Raw genomic sequence first — 19,449 nt, 5'->3', positions numbered from 1 at the left:
TGAATACTTAAATCCTATCTGACAGACCGGTAGTGTCCCATCCTTTTAGACAGACTTTTTCTTTTATTCTGTTTCTTTCCAAGGGAGCATCTTAGGGCCCTTCTTATCTCCAGCAATATTATACGTTCTTTGGCTAACGACACAGTAATCTTGTCTGATCTGATGCTAATTTCAGCTAACTTTTGGATTATTATTTTATGATCAGCAGAGTAAAACAGCTCCTGAATGTCAAAAAAACCTACCACCTTTCTTTACCATGCAATTCTTGAGCAATCAGATTAGTAACTTCAAATAGGGCTTTTCTCCTGATTTTTCTAGGAAGAAAACAAAAATGAATATAAGAAATTAATTTAATTTTACAAAGAAATTTATATAATGACTTATGAAACATTTTTTTCAAGATATGTGTAATGGATAGAGACAAAGAAATAAGTCGTAACTTACTGTTATCTAATTTCTATTCACTTTTGAATAATGGTGAAACAAGTGTTTTTTAAAATCTGTTGGGAATATCCCCAGTGAAAGAGAATATGAACAAATTAAATTTAAATGACAGATTAAAAGAAAAATATGAAGAAAGGGAGGAATGATATAGGTTGAAATCCATTTAAGTAGACTGTTTGTTAAACAATTATCAAAATTAATTGGATGCAACTCAAAGGAATTTGCATCGGTTAATAAATTATATTATGGGGCATATTTTTTAATGAATTATTCTCGGTAAGTTAAAATCGCAAACATTTTACATAACACGCACATGTTAATCAGTCATAATTGACCGTTTTAATAATTTTAATTAATTATACTTTTTATTTAAGGTCTTGGTTGAGATGAAAAAGTTATCGTCACGAACGGGATTTAACATATCGTTATTATCATATCGATTAGGTTTCGTGGTCTGATTGACCAATTAAATTCTTTTCAATTAATTAATCTTTAAGTATGGTATTGGCCTAGATAAAAAAAGTCAGTGCCACGAACGGGATTCGAACCCACGACCTTCGGCTAAATACGCCGCTACTCTACCACTTGAGCTATCGTGACTCGTGGGTTCGAATCCCGCTTGGCACTGACTTTTAATCTCGACCAATACCTTACTTGAAGATTAATTAATTGAAAAGAATTTCCTAATCGATTTACTAAGGAAAATGAAGTATACTTCACTAAAGCTCTCCGTGGCCATTTCATTTGACGCCGAGAATCAAATAGATTACACATTAATTAGATTACATTTGAAAAATGGCACAAAGGAAAATTTGTCATTTTCTTTTATATTTATAGTTTTATAGAATGTTTCTATGTACATTCTGACTTACATGTATTTTTCCTTTCAATATTATCAGTTGGTTTTTTTTTCTATAATATTTACAATTTTTTAATCAAAATCAAACAAGTGGTTAAAATTATATTGACTATTTGCCACACTTGTGTCCGGTCTCGTCTCATTTAGGCATACTTAGTTTTGTTCTTCTTACTTTGATTAATTTGTTTTAGAAATAATTTTTACAGTTTGACTTTCTCTTGTATCACATTGATCACGTTTACTGAAATTATTTTATCAAAAGACAAAGATGTGAATATTGCTCTACAAAGTTTTCCTGTTTAGGTATCGTACTTTTTGTTCGTCTTCTAACAACGAGTAAATCATTGATGACTTTTAGTTTGTTTTGGGAGTTTTATCAATTTAATATGTCGCTATTGACCTTAGTTTGAGAAACGTGATTCGAGAATAAAGCGCATTTCATCAGCATACATCTTTTTTTAAACGATAGCTCTTAATATTTAAGTACCAGAGAATTTCCTTTGATAGTCCCTGAACAACAAACAGTTACGCAATGCTCATATCTAAAGACCGGATTTCTATGCAGTTGCATTGCTGTTTGCAACCAGATACGACCGAGGAAATCAATTATCTATTCGAATCATGTATCTAGGCAGCTGTAGGTTAAATTTTATACAGCATATTTTTGCATATTTGATGAATATCGCATTCAATATGCATTCCAACCCGACATACTTACAAATGGCCTTTTTTTCATAAACACCGGCACCCCGAGGATTCAAATAACCTCGTGGTTGAAATACCCTCGTTAAAAAAAGAAAAAACACATTAAATACTTGTGAATTTTAATTATTTTTAGTTGCAAAGGGTTTTTATTTTTAATTTATTTCTTTTAATTATTTATATTTCTGTTTATTGTTACTATACCAGTAACAATATTAATACTGCGTTAATACTCCAAAAATTAGTCAGGACGTTAAAAGCATTGACAAATCTGGTCAACGTAAGCAGAAAAGGAACCCCGATGGAGGGGAGAGAACAGAAGTAAAGAGAGAGAGGAGCGTCATTCCAAATACGTTGAGAGTAGCTGGAAGTTGTTTTCCATCCTTTGTTAAGTTTCTACTTTTCTAATTTCTAAAAGAAAAATAATAAATTGTGTGTAAAGTACATTTTTCTAGTAGTTTCTTTTCAGTGAGTTCCGAAATCGAGGAGAGAGAAATCCCGTCTGCGGAGCCCTCAACCCGTTCTTCGCCGAAATATATATATATATATATATATATACACCCTCATTTCAAATGAACGGCTTCCATAATAATTCTACTTAACTTGGTGAAGTGGTTAATTGCGAACGATGAGTTGTCGTCTTATCGTCTAATTATCTCCTTGCCCGGAACAAACTATTTTTTGTTTCACTAAAAATAATAAAATCGATGTGTCATATAAAAATAATTTAATTGCCAACCATTTTATTACATATACATACAATTCAATTTCGAAACAATATATTTACAGTGGTTAGTAGTTGATAAGGAATCGGAAACTATTCAAAATGGTTAAATTTATTGTAATATAAATTACTCCTAAAATTATTTTTACAAATAGAAAAACACATTTAAATTTCAAGGTTTTCATAAATTTACTTATTCGAAGATTGTTACATTTTATCACTTTTTACTAAAATTATTTATTGTACTTTTAAGTGTCTGATGCATATTAAATACATAAGAAAATAATACTGATAAATACGATGTTTTTGAATAACTTGTTAAAAAGCGTTTTTACAATAAATTGGTGAAACTAGCTTTAATAAAGCATACTTTTAGCGTGTGTTATTTAGCAAAATGTAATAATATATATAAAGTGGAAGGTTTATGGGCCGACAAACAGCTGAGGTCATCGCCGGCCCTCCGCNGGTAGTTTCAATGATAGTTGGCACGTGATCGCTGTTATATTCGTCGTTTAAAGTGTTCCATGAGAGGCTAGCGGCAATGGACGGAGAGGCGAAGCTCAAGTCGATCGCACTGAATCTCCCAGTGTAAATACTTATATACGTCGGATTTCCATTGTTAAGTAGCACCATACCGTATTCATCTATAATATCTTCTATACGCTCGCCCCTGGAGTCCGTCGTCTGGACGGCCATCTCCACGGTCGAACCTTTTTTTGGTGCCGACTGTCCGGCAGCCTTCGCATAGCTCATATTTGGCCGTGAAAACGCTGAGCTGCGGACTAGTGCTCTTGCTTCGACATGACTCATGTCTTTTTCTGCCTTTAACCTCTGTATTTCTCTTTCCTCTTTTAGTATTGGGCACGCACTGGACCTTGCATGGTGCGGCCCATCACAATTTACACACCTCGGCGGATCTACACATGGCCGTCCTTCGTGCACCGGCACGCCACACGAGCAAATCGTGTTCTGGCTTCTACATCGAAGTGCTGTGTGGCCAAACTTTAAGCATTTGAAGCATCTTATTGGTGCCGGTACAAATGGACGGACCAATAATCTTTGGTATATAGCCCGTACTTCTCTTGGCATCTCTGGTCTGTCAAATGTTAATATGAGAGACGCTGTATTTATGAGACCCCTGTCCGTTTTTCGTTTTATTCTTTTTACTTCAATCACCCCCTGGCTTGACAGTTCTTCTTTGATTTCCTCCTCAGAGCATATTAGTAAATCTCGTGCTGAGATTACGCCCTGGGAGGAATTCAGCTTTCTGTGGGGGGAGGTTTTAACAGGGGTTGCGCCAAGGTGTTTAGTCTCCATGACCATTTTGGCCTGCAGAGAGTCAGGATTCCTGATGACAATTTCTTTAGGTTTTTAACTTTTCCCATTTGTTGGTTGACTACACGGCAGATCTGGATGTGGGAGTCCTCTTTATAATCCCCCTCTTTTTTTTCCATGATCCAGTATCTTGTGAAATTCTTTGTCATCTGGTCTTCACTATCACTTCCGCTCTTTTCTTTTCTAATTCTTTTCCTTTTTTTGGGCTCCGGCTCAAATGGCTGGAGTGTCCTCACTAATTCGGTGTTACCTTTTCCGTTCCTAGCAGTATCCATACGTTGGGTGGCGCTGCTCTCTCCACCAACTCCAACGGGGCCCGAGTGAATAACGCCGAGGGAGGCCTGTGCCCCCGACGTCACCGGCATTTCGCCTTCCGGATATACGGCGTTTTTTTTTGTATTTTTCGGAGCTTGTTTGTTTTAGGCCAGGGGGAAGCTACCCACCCTGGCCCTAGCCGATTAGTGGGGCTGCCACTATAGGTGAACCGGCACACCTCCCCCTCCTTAAAGCCTGGGACGCCGGGAGAAGGAACAGGGAGGAGGTTAGTGTTGAAGGGGTTATTATAGGAATGGAAGGTTAGGTAATGAGGTTAGTAAGGGGATAAAGTGTTACGGAAGGCCACCAGGTACAGGAGGGGTATTGGACGCAGTTTAACCTCTTGCCCGGGAGGAAAATGTAATAATAAAAAATATAAAAATATTATAATATTATTATTGTAATCATCAAATCCCATTAGTAACTAAAGAGGATTTATATTATTTAACAATGAAAAAAGTGTTTGTTTTGCGTGTGGGTGCTGTAATTTTTTTAGAGTGTTCGTACGTATTTGCTTGTATAAGCGGGTGCTGAGCATTAAAGTGTGCTAGTTCGCAACATCAACCGTAAGAATCACTTATTGTCAATCGACGGACTATTTTAGACATACATATCCAAAGAATGAATCGGCAATTATCTGGATAACTTTTTTTCAGTTATATAATTCCATTTTCAGCAAATTGTCTAATGTCTGCGCCCACTCTAGCTTTGAATCGTTCACTGAGAAAACATTCGTCTTTTGGTGCCACTGTTTGCTCAGATAACAAGCTTTTATCAAGATCATACGCATCACCTGATTCATATGTCATTACAGGATGGAAAAAACAAATAATCATAACTCGAAAAGCTTTAATCCGTTCCATTTCTGCGTTAATTTCTTGGAAGGAAGGTATTTCTTTCTCGTCTACTCCGAACCTCACCAACTCAGACTTAAGACTATCAGCGTATCTTTTGAGAAGTGTATCTTTGTTTTTCCTCCTCACGTCAGCTTCTACGCTTGTATACAAATAGAAGGTCAAATCCCAGGCGAACGAGTTAATGTGGCACAATTGGTAATCTACAAATCTATAAGAAACAAATGTAAACATCCAATTTCAATTAATTAATTTTTCAAACGTACTTGAGAGCAATCGGTTTATCTTCGTAGACGCTGTACTTGAACATCATGTTGCACGTCCAAACATCCCCATGGTTGAGAACGTAATACTTCTTATCGCAATTTTCATTATCATTTATTAAATCATTTATTATTTTTTCTGGACAATTAACCAATCTTTTACCTAAATTTTCCCTGAAAGGATAATGATAAAAGAAAATCTCAAATAAAACATTTTAATTAATTAAATATGAAAAATATGCCAAGTTAAAGAGTGAATTAAATTAGTTTTTTGTCGGTAATGTATATATGGTTAACAAATACCGCATTACATACATTTGTCAATAAAAAACTTAAAGAATTAAAAAATTCTCTTTCATTTTGTTACATTGGCGTCCGTTTTCAGATTGTAATTAAAGAAAGATATCAAAAAAATTAAATTATACCCCCTTTTTTTAAATTTTGTAAATTGTTTTTCTACTCCATTTCTACAGGTAGGTTATCAATACTTCTTTTTTCAAATAAAACTCAGAGAAAACTGGCAAACGATGTGTCGCTCTCGAGATACAGAGTCATAGTAAGAAAATATTACAAGGGAGCGATAGTTAATCCTCTGTCCCCTCTGCCGTAAACATACCACTTAAATGGATATACGATTAATTAAATTGCATGAAATTGGTTAAACTTACGTGCTTTATACATAATATCCAACAGAATAATATAGGAGAGGAACGAATTTTACTTCCTATAAAACGATTAGAGAAAAATTGGCTTTTAATAAATATTTACTTGCAAGGAAAAAACAGTAAAAATACGAAACCTTGAAAGTAAGAATTTAAGGAAAATTACTTTTGGGTAAAGAAAACAACGATACATTGGTCTTGGTAAGTATAGAGACAATTCGTACAACCCCGGCTTTGCCGGTATATGTCTTGAGGCCACTCATCCAATCGGCCAAGTGAGCCGTATTTACGATTTGCATGAATACTATATCCTGCAAAAACGGGGAAACTGCCACCTTCGTCTCTGAATCAAGTTATTTAGATACTCCATGGACGAACAATACCGAAACGATTGAAATGCCTGCTTGATAAGGTGCAGCGAGTCAAAGGGGAGGTTGGTTTCAACAGATGCCTTTTGGAGGAGATAGTATGGGAGCACCAACAAGGAAATGAGCTGGACTTAGTAAATCTGAATCATCATTTTCAGCGCATAACAGTCTTCTTGCTCGTGAAACATTAATTTTTTTACAGTTGTTTTTATGGGTGGCAATTTGCACTAGATTTAAGCGCGCTTTAATAAGCGTGGTGAAAAACAAAGAACGACATATAATCTTTGGTGTGGAAAACAAAGAAATGACGTCCAGGTAATAACATTTCTGGCTGGTTACGATGTCTCCGTAACGCCACTGCAGCAATACTTCTCATGTTATTGTGACATACCAGGCTCTCCTAAACAGTAGCGTCGAAAGAATTAAAGAAGGACTCTCAGGCCAGGGATTGAAGGAGGAGAGGAGGAAGAAAACGCGCTGAAATGGGTAACTTGTCCCTTAGGTGACCCTAGTTCTCGCCTTTCATGTCCTAATTGACAGACGAAATAAGGGTTAATTTTGATAGATTAAGGCTGTTAAGGGGAAACCTCGATGAAAACAACTTGGTTCGAACTACCTCAGATATGTCTGCCCAAATCATAATACCACCACCTTCAAAGCTTTTCCAGAGTGAAAATGTTGCGGGGAGGGAATACCGCTCTGCTGTTCTCAGAACATTCTCTACCGTCAGAAGACCTAAAAAAAAATCTTGACTCATCCGTAAACAATATTAAGATTTTAGTCCAGTCTTGCACAAATTGATGAGATTTCTTTCGAAATTTGACCTTTATGTGGCGTGTTAGAAGTTCTGAACTAGCAACAGGCCATCTCGTAATTGATACAGCTATGGAACGTATTCGCCTTACATTGCTTAAACTGATTTTAACATTTCTAAATTGTTGAAGTCGTTGCTTGAACTAAAGCGAGATAGAATGTCGATACAGGTACATTCGAAACAATAAAACAATCATTTATCTCAGATGTGACATGATGGCGACTTGATCCATGCCTTCTTGAGAAACCTACAGTATCGACGGAAGACTCTTCGGACAGTTCTTCTGGGAATATAGGAGAATATGCTATATCATATAGCACACTACGTTTGATTGCTTCCATCTTCCAACAATGCTATTATTCCATTATCGCTTAAAACCATCACTCAACCAAATTTGAAACTTAAAACTGGTAAAACTTAAAAAATCAAACCACCGGAAACCCTACAAAGAAGAGATTGACAATTCAAAGATTATTTACACAATCCAATTGTAAACGCAAGTGGTAGAGTTTATCAGGGTTTCATTTACTCCTAATCTTTTAAAACGTACCCAATATAAATGTAAGATAATCGATGGAGAATTGCCTATCAGATAATGAAAAATATTAAAGGTAGCCACTTTTCTGCCTGACAGCCAAGATTATTGTCTCACAAAAAGAATATATTATACTCCCATAAAAGCTCCTACCATTCTTTACCCCAAGACTCTTGAAGGATCTCACCCATTCTCACTAAACTAGGCTTTCCAGTATTTGTACAAAAGTTGCGGTCACACAAGAGATATTTTGGAAAATCTTGTTTTACTAAAATCCCTCTTCTGATAAGAACCCTCGAAAGTGCGTGAAACCTCGCCAACTCCACCATCGTGAGTATGGCATGGTTTAAGTCTTGGCAGTCTTTTCTCGGCGGCACTCTGTAGTTCGTTTCCTGTTTACGTAAAAAGGTGATTAGGTTTAGATGTGAGGAATTGATTCAGTAATGTTAATAAGTTGTCATTTATAAAGAATACCGCAAGATCTTCAAAAATAATCGTTCGGTATGGTCGGTAGCCAATCAAGTCTGGCCAAAGTTTTTCACTTTTGTAGTCCGTTTCACTCAACAGATTTTCCATTTCTTTCAGCACCGTCTTAAATATCTGTTTAAAAAAAGGAAGAGTCATAAAAATAAAAACTTTATGAGCTTTCTACGAACCTGAATCTCTCTGCGAAAAACACCCATATCGGTAACCATCTGCTGTTTTTCGTCTCCGTCAGGAAAATCTTTAATGATCAGCGAAATGTGGGATTTCCGTCCGGACTTCATCAGAACATGAAGCTTCACTCTCATCACATTGCTAAGATAATTTTCTCCTTCTGGAACAGCCGGTTTGCTGTCCAAACTGAGGATACGTGACACTAAGTTGTTGCTTACCTCTCGCTGCAAAATCACTGTTAAAAAATCCTTGTCCATTTCTATTTGGCGATCTATATGAAAGAAATAAAGATAACATTACGAAAGTTGATTACATGTTATTTTTTATGATGTATGTTTGTTCGGCAATCTATAAACAAAATGGGAAACGTCTTGTTTGAAGATAAATAACTTAAAATTTAAAACAACTTGTTTTTAACCAGCCTTAATCTTAAAAAACTAGACATTTTCCGTGTATACCTTTGTCACCATGACTCAGTACATTTTTGATTTTTTGCATCTTGATAATGATTAGGTGAATGCAAATAATTGTTCCATAATTATTTTGTTTTGAGAAATAGAGAGGAAATTTTGTTTTTTAAAGCTGGTGTTCTAATCGAAAATTTTGTCCATTTCGTCAATACATTTCGCAAATTGTCAATAATGTACGCAAATGCTTAGGAAACAAGTCATTATTTTACAAAGGAATTAACCTTTTGAAAAATGTATATTTAAATAATTGAAAAAATTTTAAACTTACATATGCAGATTCAATAAAAAGGCCAAAATGATATTTCAGGATGTTTTCTGCACGACTACCAAACGGATTCTGAGAGGTTGGAATTAAGAATCACGCAATTGAAATGAACGACTGCAAGGCCACTAAATACTTGACCACCCTATTATCAATGATAGGAGCAGACGTGAAGTAATACATATCATAAATGTAATTATTTCCCTGCGTAATTACCATTCGGGAGTTCATTTTCTTTTTGAAATCCTTACTGACATAGGTGAATTAACCATAGACCTGATGTTCATAAAATCGTCATAGCGAATTTCTCAGTAATCATCATTAGAAGAGGACGTGCAAGAGAGAGATAGGGAGTGAGACAGACGCTCAATCCTGCATCATTTTTTTTATTCGATGTACTTTGTTTCACTTAAAACTGCATAACTCTTCTAAATTTTATTCAAATTCGATGCTTTCAAATTCGATAGAATTCCCGATGTCTTCGCTTTCATATTAAATAAAAAAACACTGACACTTCCTTTTTTTACCTTATCTAAAAACATTAATTAATGGAAAAATATTAATTGTTCAAGTGGGCTCCGAAAACTAGTGAATTTAATAAGTAAAAAAGAGGTATACTGCCATTAAAGCTCTCCGTGGCCATTTCACTTATCGCAGAGAATCAAATGGATAACACGACATTTCAAAAATGGCAAAAAGGAGGGAAAATTCAAAAGGTTGGGTTGAAATGGGAAGTTAGTGTCCGAGTGGATTTAGGTCACGAGAGCCCAAGTGGTAGAGCAGCGGCGTATCTAGCCGAAGGTAGCGGGTTCGAATCCCGCTCGTGATACTGACTTTTTATGTCAATTATAAACCTTAATTAATTGAAAGATATTGGTCAAGCGGACCACAAAAACTAGTGGAATTAAATCAAAAATTTTAAATTTTATGTATATGTTTATTGAGTTAAGCAAATTCTTTTCGAATAATCACTACATAATATATCTTGAATAATATCTCTATATAATAATATATTAATAAATAATAAATAAATCTGATTTTAAAAGTTGACAAAAATTGACACCGTCACTTGAAATTTGCCGGAAAAAGGTAACATTTAGAATGACTAATGAAGAAAAAGCCGTTTGATGTGAAATCCCTTATGGAAATAGCAAGAGCGGTCTAATTTTCCCAATGCAGTTCGCCAAGGGGTGCATTTTGTTTTATTTACCTACAGTCTTCAATCGGTTTTAATAAAAATTCAATATAAATAAAAAGTTCCAATTGAAGAGGAAATTTATCAAAATACTCACGAATAAACCACCGTGACTCTATTCACTGACGCTAAAATTTCAATAAAAAACATGGTTAAAATTGGCAGAGAAATTTTCATGTATGAAGAGCACTGCCGATGGGTGGCCCTCGGAGGATCTGACGCGTAGAAGAAGAGCCATCCTGACGTGATTAAATATAGACAATGCGAGGTTTACACACGGATACCAACTTTCGGGTTAAAGCCATCATATATGTCCTTCAAGCAGAGACACGTTACTGAACATGTCCCACCTAATAGAAGGGTGCCACTCCTTGGCTCTATATAGGGAGCGTGTGGTTCCCCATTGAGAATAGTGTTTGAGTACGGTAGCGAGTATTTGTCCCTCTGTTCCAATTATCGGAGGAAACTGAAGTTTTATTTTATATAGTACTTTATGTATAGCACGTTTTGCGTATTTTTTTGTGTACATAGGGGCAGAATGTATTTATTAGAATGTTTAGTGTGAGGTCGGACGGCGAGATATTGGATTTGTTATTTAATATGAATGGAGGGCGATGGAGGAAGATCACGTATTCTACTTCACTAATTGAATATAAATAAGAAAGAATTTATTTAAGAGTGAGTGATAGCGTGAATAGGTTTGAATCTGGAGACTGATTGGGTTGAGGGTTGGAATGACCTGGCTGTTGATAGCCCCCATAGCCTAGAGAAATAAGAACAGTGGTGAAAAATTATACTAAAAACCACTTGCAGAAAGAATACATTAATAAATAGGGAAGTTACAAATAATTACATATATTATAAATTAAAAATCATAAGTCATTGACTACATATGTACAATAGATAAGTTTGATAAACAACACATTTCTTTAAAATTAGCTAATTTCATAAATAAGTTAATAAATAATTACTAATTATTATAAGTTAAAATCATCGAATAGACTTGTACAATACATATTCAGACATTTACTAATTTGGTAAATAAATAAATACATATATAAAAAGTAAAATTAACCATTTAATAAATAATTTAATAAATAATATCACAGTGTGTTCATATTAATTCATACGTGGCTATATCTGTCATGTGTGATGTTTATAAAATTAGAAAAATGCAGTTAGAATACCGCAAGTACAAGTTGTCATAGTGATTTGTTTGGAACGTCGTTTCGCTAATCTAGCCCCGATGGCTATAAATTCAGAGCGGAAGGCTTAATTTTCCGACTAGGACACTGATAGTTGGGCTAGGATAATGGGCATGTCTCTTGTGATCCCAATGTACGTCTGGAATAAGAGCCATATACAACAGCGAAACTTTGGAACTATTCCCGATATGGCTAAACTTGCGCCACTTCTATAAGCACCCTCAATCCAAATGAACGGCTTGCATAATAATTCAACTTAACTTGTTGAAATGTTAATTGTGAACGGTAAGCAGTAAGCGGTGAGAAAATTGTCGTATTATCAATTATTTAATATTGTGTCTATATATTTAGGTTCAAGGTTTTTTTGCTAATTTAGTGTCATAACAATAATGAAATATTATTACAATTCTTTTTTGCTTGTTTTTATCTTTGTTTTAAATTTATTATACAGTGAGAGCATATAAAATGCTCTATCCATATAATTGGCAAAATCAGAATTTATTTCTTTTTTCAAGTAAATGTATTAACAATGGATATCAGATTGTACGGGAGGCCCCACTTCGGAGCAGATAGGAGCTAGAATCATCATTATCAGGGAGGTTTTATGGTTTTTATGAATTCAACATTATCACACGCAGCCAGACAAATACACAACAGTTCAGGAGAAAAATAAGAAGCAAAATATATTTTCNTAAATTGATGTGTCATATAAAAATAATTTAATTGCCAACAATTTTATTACATCTACACACAATTCAATTTCGAAACAATATATTTCCAGTGGTTAGTAATTAATAAGGAATCGGAAACTATTCAAAATGGTTACATTTATTGTAATATAAATTACTCTTAAAATTATATTTTACAAATAGAATAACATATTTAAATTTCAAAGTTTTCATAAATTTACTTATTCGGCGATTGTTACGTTTTATCACTATTTACTAAAATTATTTATTGTACTTTTATGTGCATGGTGCATATTAAATACATAAGAAAATAATACTGATAAATACAATGTTTTTGAATAACTTGTTAAAAAGCGCTTTTACAATGAATTGGTGAAACTATCTTTAATAAAGCATACTTTTGGCGCGCGTTATTTAGCAAAATGTAATAATAAAAAATATAAAAATATTATAATATTATCGTTATAATCATCAAATCCTATTAGTAACTAAAGAGGATTTATATTATTTAACAATGAAAAAAGTGTTTGTTTTGCGTGTGGGTGCTGTAATTTTTTTAGAGTTTTCCTACGGATTTGCTTGTATAAGCGTGTAATGAGAATTAAGGTGTGCTAGCTAGTTCGCCACATCAACCGTAAGAATCACTTATTGTCAATCGACGGACTATTTTGGACATACATATTCAAAGAATGAATCAGCAATTATCTGGATAACCTTTTTTCAGTTATATAATTCCATTTTCAGCAAATTGTCTAATGTCTGCGCCCACTCTAGCTTTGAATCGTTCGCTGAGAAAACATTCTTCTTTTGGTGCCACTGTTTGCTCAGATGACAAGCTTTTATCAAGGTCATACGCATCATCTGATTCGTATGTCATTATAGGATGGAGAAAACACATAATCATGACTCTAAAAGCTTTAATCCGTTCCATTTCTGCGTAAATTTCTTGGAAGGAAGGTATTTCCTTCTCGTCTACACCGAACCTCACCAACTCCGATTTAAGACTATCAGCGTATCTTCTGAGAAGTGTACCATTGTTTTTCCTCCTCACGTCGGGCTCGACGCTTGAATACAAATAGTAGGTCAAATCCCAGGCGAACGAGTTAATGTGGCACAATTGGTAATCTACAAATCTATAAAAAAAAATGTAAACAATCAATTTCAATTATTTAACTTTTCAAACGTACTTGAGAGCAATCGGTTTGTCTTCGTAGACGCTGTACTTGAACATCATGTTGCACGTCCAAAGATCCCCATGGTTGAGAACGTAAAACTTCTTATCGCAATTTTCATTATCATTTATTAAATCATTTATTATTTTTTCTGGACAATTAACCAATCTTTTACCTAAATCTTCCCTGGAAGGATAATGATAAAGGAAAATCTCAAATAAAACATTTTAATTAATTAAATATTACAAATATGCCAAGTTAAAGAGTGAATTGAATTAGTTTTTTGTCCGTAAATGTATATTTGGTTAACAAATACCGCATAACATACATTTGTCAATAGAAAAACTTAAAGAATTAAAAAATTCTCTTTCATTTTGTTACATTGGCGTCCGTTTTCAGATTGTAGTTAAAGAAAGATATAAAAAAAAATTAAATTATACCTCCTTTTTTTAAAGGTATGTAATTTTTGTAAATTGGTTTTCAAGTGGTTCTACAGGTAGGGTATCAATACTTTTTTCTCAAATAAATCTCAGAGAAAACTGGCAAACGATGTGTCGCTGTCGAGATACAGAGTCATAGTAAGAAAATTTTACAAGGGTTGGTAGTTAATCCACTTTCTCCTCTACCGTAAACGTACCACTTAATAGGATATACATTTAATTAAATTTCTGAAATTGGTTAAATTTACGAGCTTCATACATAATATCCAAAAGAATAATATGGGAGAGAAACGAATTTTACTTCCTATAGAATGAATCGAAAAATTGGTTTTATATAAATATTTATTTGCAAGGAAAAAAAGGGAAAAATACGAAACCAACTTCAACCAACGAAGTAAGAATTTAACGAAAATTACACTTTGGGAAAAGAAATCAACGAAACACTGGTCTTGGTACGTAAAGAGACAATTCATACAACCCCGGCTTTTCCAGGATGTGTCTTGAGCCCAATAGGCCAAGTGAGCCGGATTTACGACTTGCATGAATACTATATCCTGCAAAAACGGGACACCCTCTGCCACCTTCTTCTCTGAATCAAGTTATTTAGATACTCCATGGACGAACGATACCAAACGCTTGAAATGCCTGCTTGATACGGTGCAGCGAGTCAAACGGGAGGTTGTTTTCAACAGATGTTTTTTGGAGGAGATAGAATGGGAGCACCTACAAGAAAATGACCTGGTCTTAGGAAATCTGAATCACCATTTTCAGCTAGGAGTTTGGAAACAGTCTTCTGCTACAAACAGCTCTTATTCTAGAAAATAAAGTTGCGTTTTCTTCAAAGGATATGGCTTTACCTTCATTAAGTCCGATTAACATTTTCTCGAGAGATTTGATCGCGGCTTCCCATAGTCCACCAAAGTGCGGTGGGTTATTGGGATTAAACTTCCAATTGATTCCCTTCCTACCTGAACTGGAGTGTATTTCATTCCAATGACCATTAATCATGCCGTGATATCTTTTGTGTTTCACAAGCTGCAGCACAGCACAACAGTACCCAAGAAGTTTCTCCCGCAGTCAGAATTAATTTCAGCAGTTAACCTTCGGCGATAAATAAAAGGCTCAGCTAAGTCAATGCCTATGTGGAGAAAGGGACGGTCTATTGCACTCGGGGCTTCGGAAGAAAGGATATTTGAGCGGAATTAACGTTGAGGGAAATTCGAGACAAACGAGACATGAATGTATGCGTTTAGGCAAGAAGCTAGCTTAACTGTGGTGGGTCCTCAATGCATGTTCAGTTTGTGATAATAATCACATAAGAGGTAATCACATAAGAGCCGAGAGTGGTGCATATTTCAGCAAAGGAATAGGGTGTCAGGCTGGGAAAGGAAGTAAGGAATTCTCAAGTCCGCCACCACGCGAGGATAACACCGGAATCTATGAAGAGGGTCAATGCTTTTAAGCTTGGAGGAATGCTGTTTTTCCTTACGATTTTAATTTCGTTGAGAAATATTCCCTTTGGATCAGACGAATGATTAACTGAAGAGCGTCTTTGATCTATTCCGCAGAAAAAGGACATGAAACAGGGATTTAAGTTTTCTTTCCATTTAAAATATTGAGGAATCGTGGACATAGACGTGTTGCAATTCAGAGAACGTTGGGAATTTAGATATTACATGTAAAACCATTCGAGATTCGAGGACTTCTGTAAGTGCATAACAATTGTGGATGTTTCATCAACCAATAAATTCACAGGAATATGAGTGAAGAAGAAGATTTAACTAAGAAAATAGGCGGTGTTTTAAGGAAGGAAGGACCTTGAAACCACGTCTTATTTTCAGAGAGAGAGAGAGAGAGAGAGAGAGAGAGAGTGAGAGGGCGAGAGACAAGGGAGTAAGTCCCCTCGATAATCGAAATCGGCAGGGTTTTGCTCGGTAAAGATAAAGTGCCAATCGCATGGAGAAGAACTCTCTGCCACTCTATTTACAACAAAGGTTTTCAACATGATGGGGAGGGGAGTGCGTAACCGGGAAAGATAATAAGAGAAAAAACAACCGCAAATGGATAGTTCATCAAAGGAAATGGATTTCGTCATTATAAAGAGTAATAAACTACCACACAATTTCAACCTGGGCGCAGAGAGCGTTTTTGGAAGAGCTACACGACTTTTCTCTTTCATGAAAGATACCGTCTGAACATTGATTTGAATATCAGAAAGATACAATATTGTAGTATGTCCCTGGGTACCAAAATCGAACGTGGTACAGGAAAAACAATGTTTCACTTTCGGTGTGTCGATGTGTCACAGAGTCATACTAAGAAAATTTACAAGGGGGGAGAATTAACCCTCTTTCGCCTTTGGCGTAAACATTGTGATTTAAAGCATGTCAGTTAATTGTATTGTGTGTAATTAAATGGTACTTTCGTTTTGTTCGGAAAACATTTTTTTTTTACATTTGTTTTTATAGATTGCAATTTGCACCAGACTTAAGCGAGCTTTAATGAGCGTGATGAAAAACAAAGGCCGAAATCTATTCTTTGGTGTGGAAAACAAACAATTGACGTCCAGGTAATAACATTTCTGGCTGGTTATGATGTCTCCGTAACGCCACTACAGAAATACATCTCGTGTTATTGTGACATACAGTAGCGTCGAAAGAATTAAAGAAGGACTGTCAGACCAGGGATTGAAGGAGGTGAGGATGAAGAAAACGCGCTGAAATGGGTAACTTGTCCCTTAGATGAGCCTAGTTCTCGCCTTTCATGTCCTAATTGACAGACGAAATTAGGGTCAATTTTGATAGATTAAGGCGGTTAAGGGGAACCCTCGATGAAATCAACTTGGTTCGACCTACCAATATGCCTGCCCAAACCATAATACCACCACCTTCATAGCTTCTCCTGAGTGAAAATGTTGCGGGGATTGAATACCGCTCTCTTGTTCTTCCCAGAACATTCTCTACCGTCAGAAGACCTATAAAAATCTTGGCTCATCCGCAAACAAGATTGAGATTTTAGTCCAGTCTTGCATATATTGATGTGATTTCTATCGAAATTTGACCTTTCTGTGCCTTGCCAGAAGTTCTGAACTAGTGACAGGCCATCTTGTAATTAATTCAGCTATTGAAAGTTTTCGCCTTACATTGCTTAAACAGATTTTAACATTTCTAACTTGTTGAAGTAGTTGCTTGAACTTAAGCGAGATAGAATGTCGATTACAGGTATATTCGAAACAATAAAACGTTCATTTATCTCAGATGTGACATGATGGCGACCTAATCCATGCCTTCTTGAGAAACCTCCAGTATCGACGGAAGACTCTTCGGACAGTTCTTCTGGGAATATAGCAGAATATGATATATCATATAGAACACTACGTTTGATTGCTTCCATCTTTCCACAACGATTCAATTATCGCTTAAAACCATCAGTCAACCAAATTTCAAACTTAAAACTGGTAAAACTTAAAAATCAAACCACCGGAAAAACCTACAAAGAAGAGATTGACAATTCAAAGATTATTTACACAATCCAATTGTAAACGCAAGTAGTAGAGTTTATCAGGGTTTCATTTACTCCTAATCTTTTAAAACGTACCCAATATAAATGTAAGATAATCGATGGAGGATTGCCTATGAGTTAATGAAAAATATTATAATATTATTTTATATAAATATAAAAATAAGGTAGCCACTTTTGTGCCTGTCAGCCAAGATTATTGTCTCACAAAAAGAATATATTATACTCCCATAAAAGCTCCTACCATTCTTTTCCCCAAGACTCTTGAAGGATCTCACCCATTCTCACTAAACTGGGCATTCCAGTTTTTGTACAAAAGTTGCGGTCACACATGAGATATTTTGGAAAATCTTGTTTTACTAAAATCCCTCTTCTGATAAGAACCCTCGAAAGTGCGTGAAACCTCGCCAACTCCACCATCGTGAGTATGGCATGGTTTAAGTCTTGGCAGTCTTTTCTCGGCGGCACTCTGTAGTTCGTTGCCTGTTTACGTAAAAAGGTGATTAGGTTTAAATCTGAGGAATTGATTCAGTTATGTATGTTAATAAGTTCTCATTTATAAAGAATACCGCAAGATCTTCAAAAATAATCGTTCGGTATGGTCGGTAGCCAATCAAGTCTGCCCAAAGTTTTTCACTTTTGATGTCCGTTTCACTCAACAGATTTTCCATTTCTTTCAGCACCGTCTTAAAAATCTGTTTAAAAAAGGAAGAGCCATAAAAATAAAAACTTTATAAGCTTTCTACGAACCTGAATCTCTCTGCGAAAAACACCCATATCGGTGACCATCTGCTGTTTCCCGTCTCCGTCAGGAAAATCTTTAATGATCAGGGAAATGTGGGATTTCCGTCCAGACTTCATCAGAACATGAAGCTTCACTCTCATGACATTGCTAAGATAATTTTCTCCTTTTGGAACAGCAGGTTTGCTGTCCAAACTGAGGATACGTGACACTAAGTTGTTGCTTACCTCTCGCTGCAAAATCACTGTTAAAAAATCCTTGTCCATTTCTATTTGTCGATCTATATGAAAGAAATAAAGATAACATTACGATAGTTGATTACATGTTATTTTTTATGATGTATGTTTGTTCGGCAATCTATAAACAAAATGGGAAACGTCTTGTTTGAAAGATAAATAACTTAAAATTTAAAACAACTAGTTTTTAACCAGCCTTAATCTTAAAAAACTAGAAATTCTCCGTGTATACCTTTGTCACCATCACTCAGTAAATTTTTGATTTTTCGCATCTTGATAATGAGTAGGTGAATGTAATTGTCCAATTATTATTTTGTTTTGAGAAATAGAGAAGAAATTTTCTTTTTAATGCTGGCGTTCTAATCGAAAATTTTGTCCATTTCGACTATTCATTTCGAAAATTGTCAATAATGTACGCAAATGGTTATGAAACCAGTCATAATTTAACAAAGGAATTAACCTTTTTTTTTAAAAAAAATGTATATTTAAATAAATGATAAAATTTTAAACTTACATATGCAGATTCAATAAAAAGCCCAGAAAGATATTTCAGTTTGTTTTCTGCACGACTTCCAAACAGATTCTGAGAGGTTGGAATTAAGAATCACGCAATCGAAATGAACGACGACAAGGCCACTAAATACTTGACCTTCCTATTATCAATGATAGGAGGCTAAGTGAAGTAGTACATATCATAAATGTAATTATTTCCCTGCGTAATTACCATTCGGGAGTATATTTTCTTTTTGAAATCCTTTCTGACATAGTTGAATTAACCATAGACCTAATGTTCATAGCGAATTACTCGGTAATCATCGTAAGAAGAGGACTTATAAGAGAGAGATAGGGAGTGAGATCGAAGATCCATCCTGCATCATTTTTTTTATTCGCTGTACTTTGTTTCATTTAAAACTGCATAACTCTTCTAAATTTTATTCAAATTCGATACATTTACAACGGATAGAAATCCAGATGTCTTAGCTTTCA

The 19,449-nt window shown here is 35.2% G+C and overlaps 2 protein-coding genes across 3 annotated transcripts; both read right to left on the bottom strand.

Annotated features, from left to right (window-relative positions):
• Positions 1–4,755: 4,755 nt before the first annotated feature.
• On the bottom strand, positions 4,756–9,304 carry LOC112127720. Its single transcript, XM_024229058.1, has 7 exons — positions 9,271–9,304; positions 8,751–8,803; positions 8,532–8,692; positions 8,350–8,475; positions 8,029–8,267; positions 5,500–5,670; positions 4,756–5,444 (listed from the first exon to the last, which is right to left on the bottom strand). Exons 3-7 carry the CDS (start codon positions 8,664–8,666, stop codon positions 5,036–5,038), a joined length of 1,080 nt encoding a protein of 359 aa, XP_024084826.1. The 5' UTR covers positions 8,667–8,692; positions 8,751–8,803; positions 9,271–9,304; the 3' UTR covers positions 4,756–5,035.
• A 3,676-nt stretch (positions 9,305–12,980) lies between these two features.
• Positions 12,981–19,085, bottom strand: LOC106671001. Of its 2 annotated transcripts, XM_024229057.1 has the most exons (7): positions 18,977–19,085; positions 18,454–18,506; positions 18,235–18,339; positions 18,054–18,179; positions 17,729–17,967; positions 13,541–13,711; positions 12,981–13,486 (listed from the first exon to the last, which is right to left on the bottom strand). In XM_024229057.1, the coding sequence occupies exons 2-7, from the start codon at positions 18,490–18,492 to the stop codon at positions 13,078–13,080; spliced, it is 1,089 nt and encodes a 362-aa protein (XP_024084825.1). In that variant the 5' UTR covers positions 18,493–18,506; positions 18,977–19,085; the 3' UTR covers positions 12,981–13,077. The 2 variants fall into 2 exon arrangements, with proteins under 2 accessions (XP_024084825.1, XP_014257217.2); XM_014401731.2 differs by having other exon boundaries at positions 18,235–18,506.
• Between the last annotated feature and the right edge of the window lie 364 nt (positions 19,086–19,449).

Source organism: Cimex lectularius, unplaced genomic scaffold, assembly GCF_000648675.2.
Source record: "Cimex lectularius strain Harlan isolate CLEC.00 unplaced genomic scaffold, Clec_2.1 scaffold282, whole genome shotgun sequence".
NCBI lineage: Eukaryota > Metazoa > Arthropoda > Insecta > Hemiptera > Cimicidae > Cimex > Cimex lectularius.
This window is presented reverse-complemented; position numbering and strand designations above follow the sequence as displayed.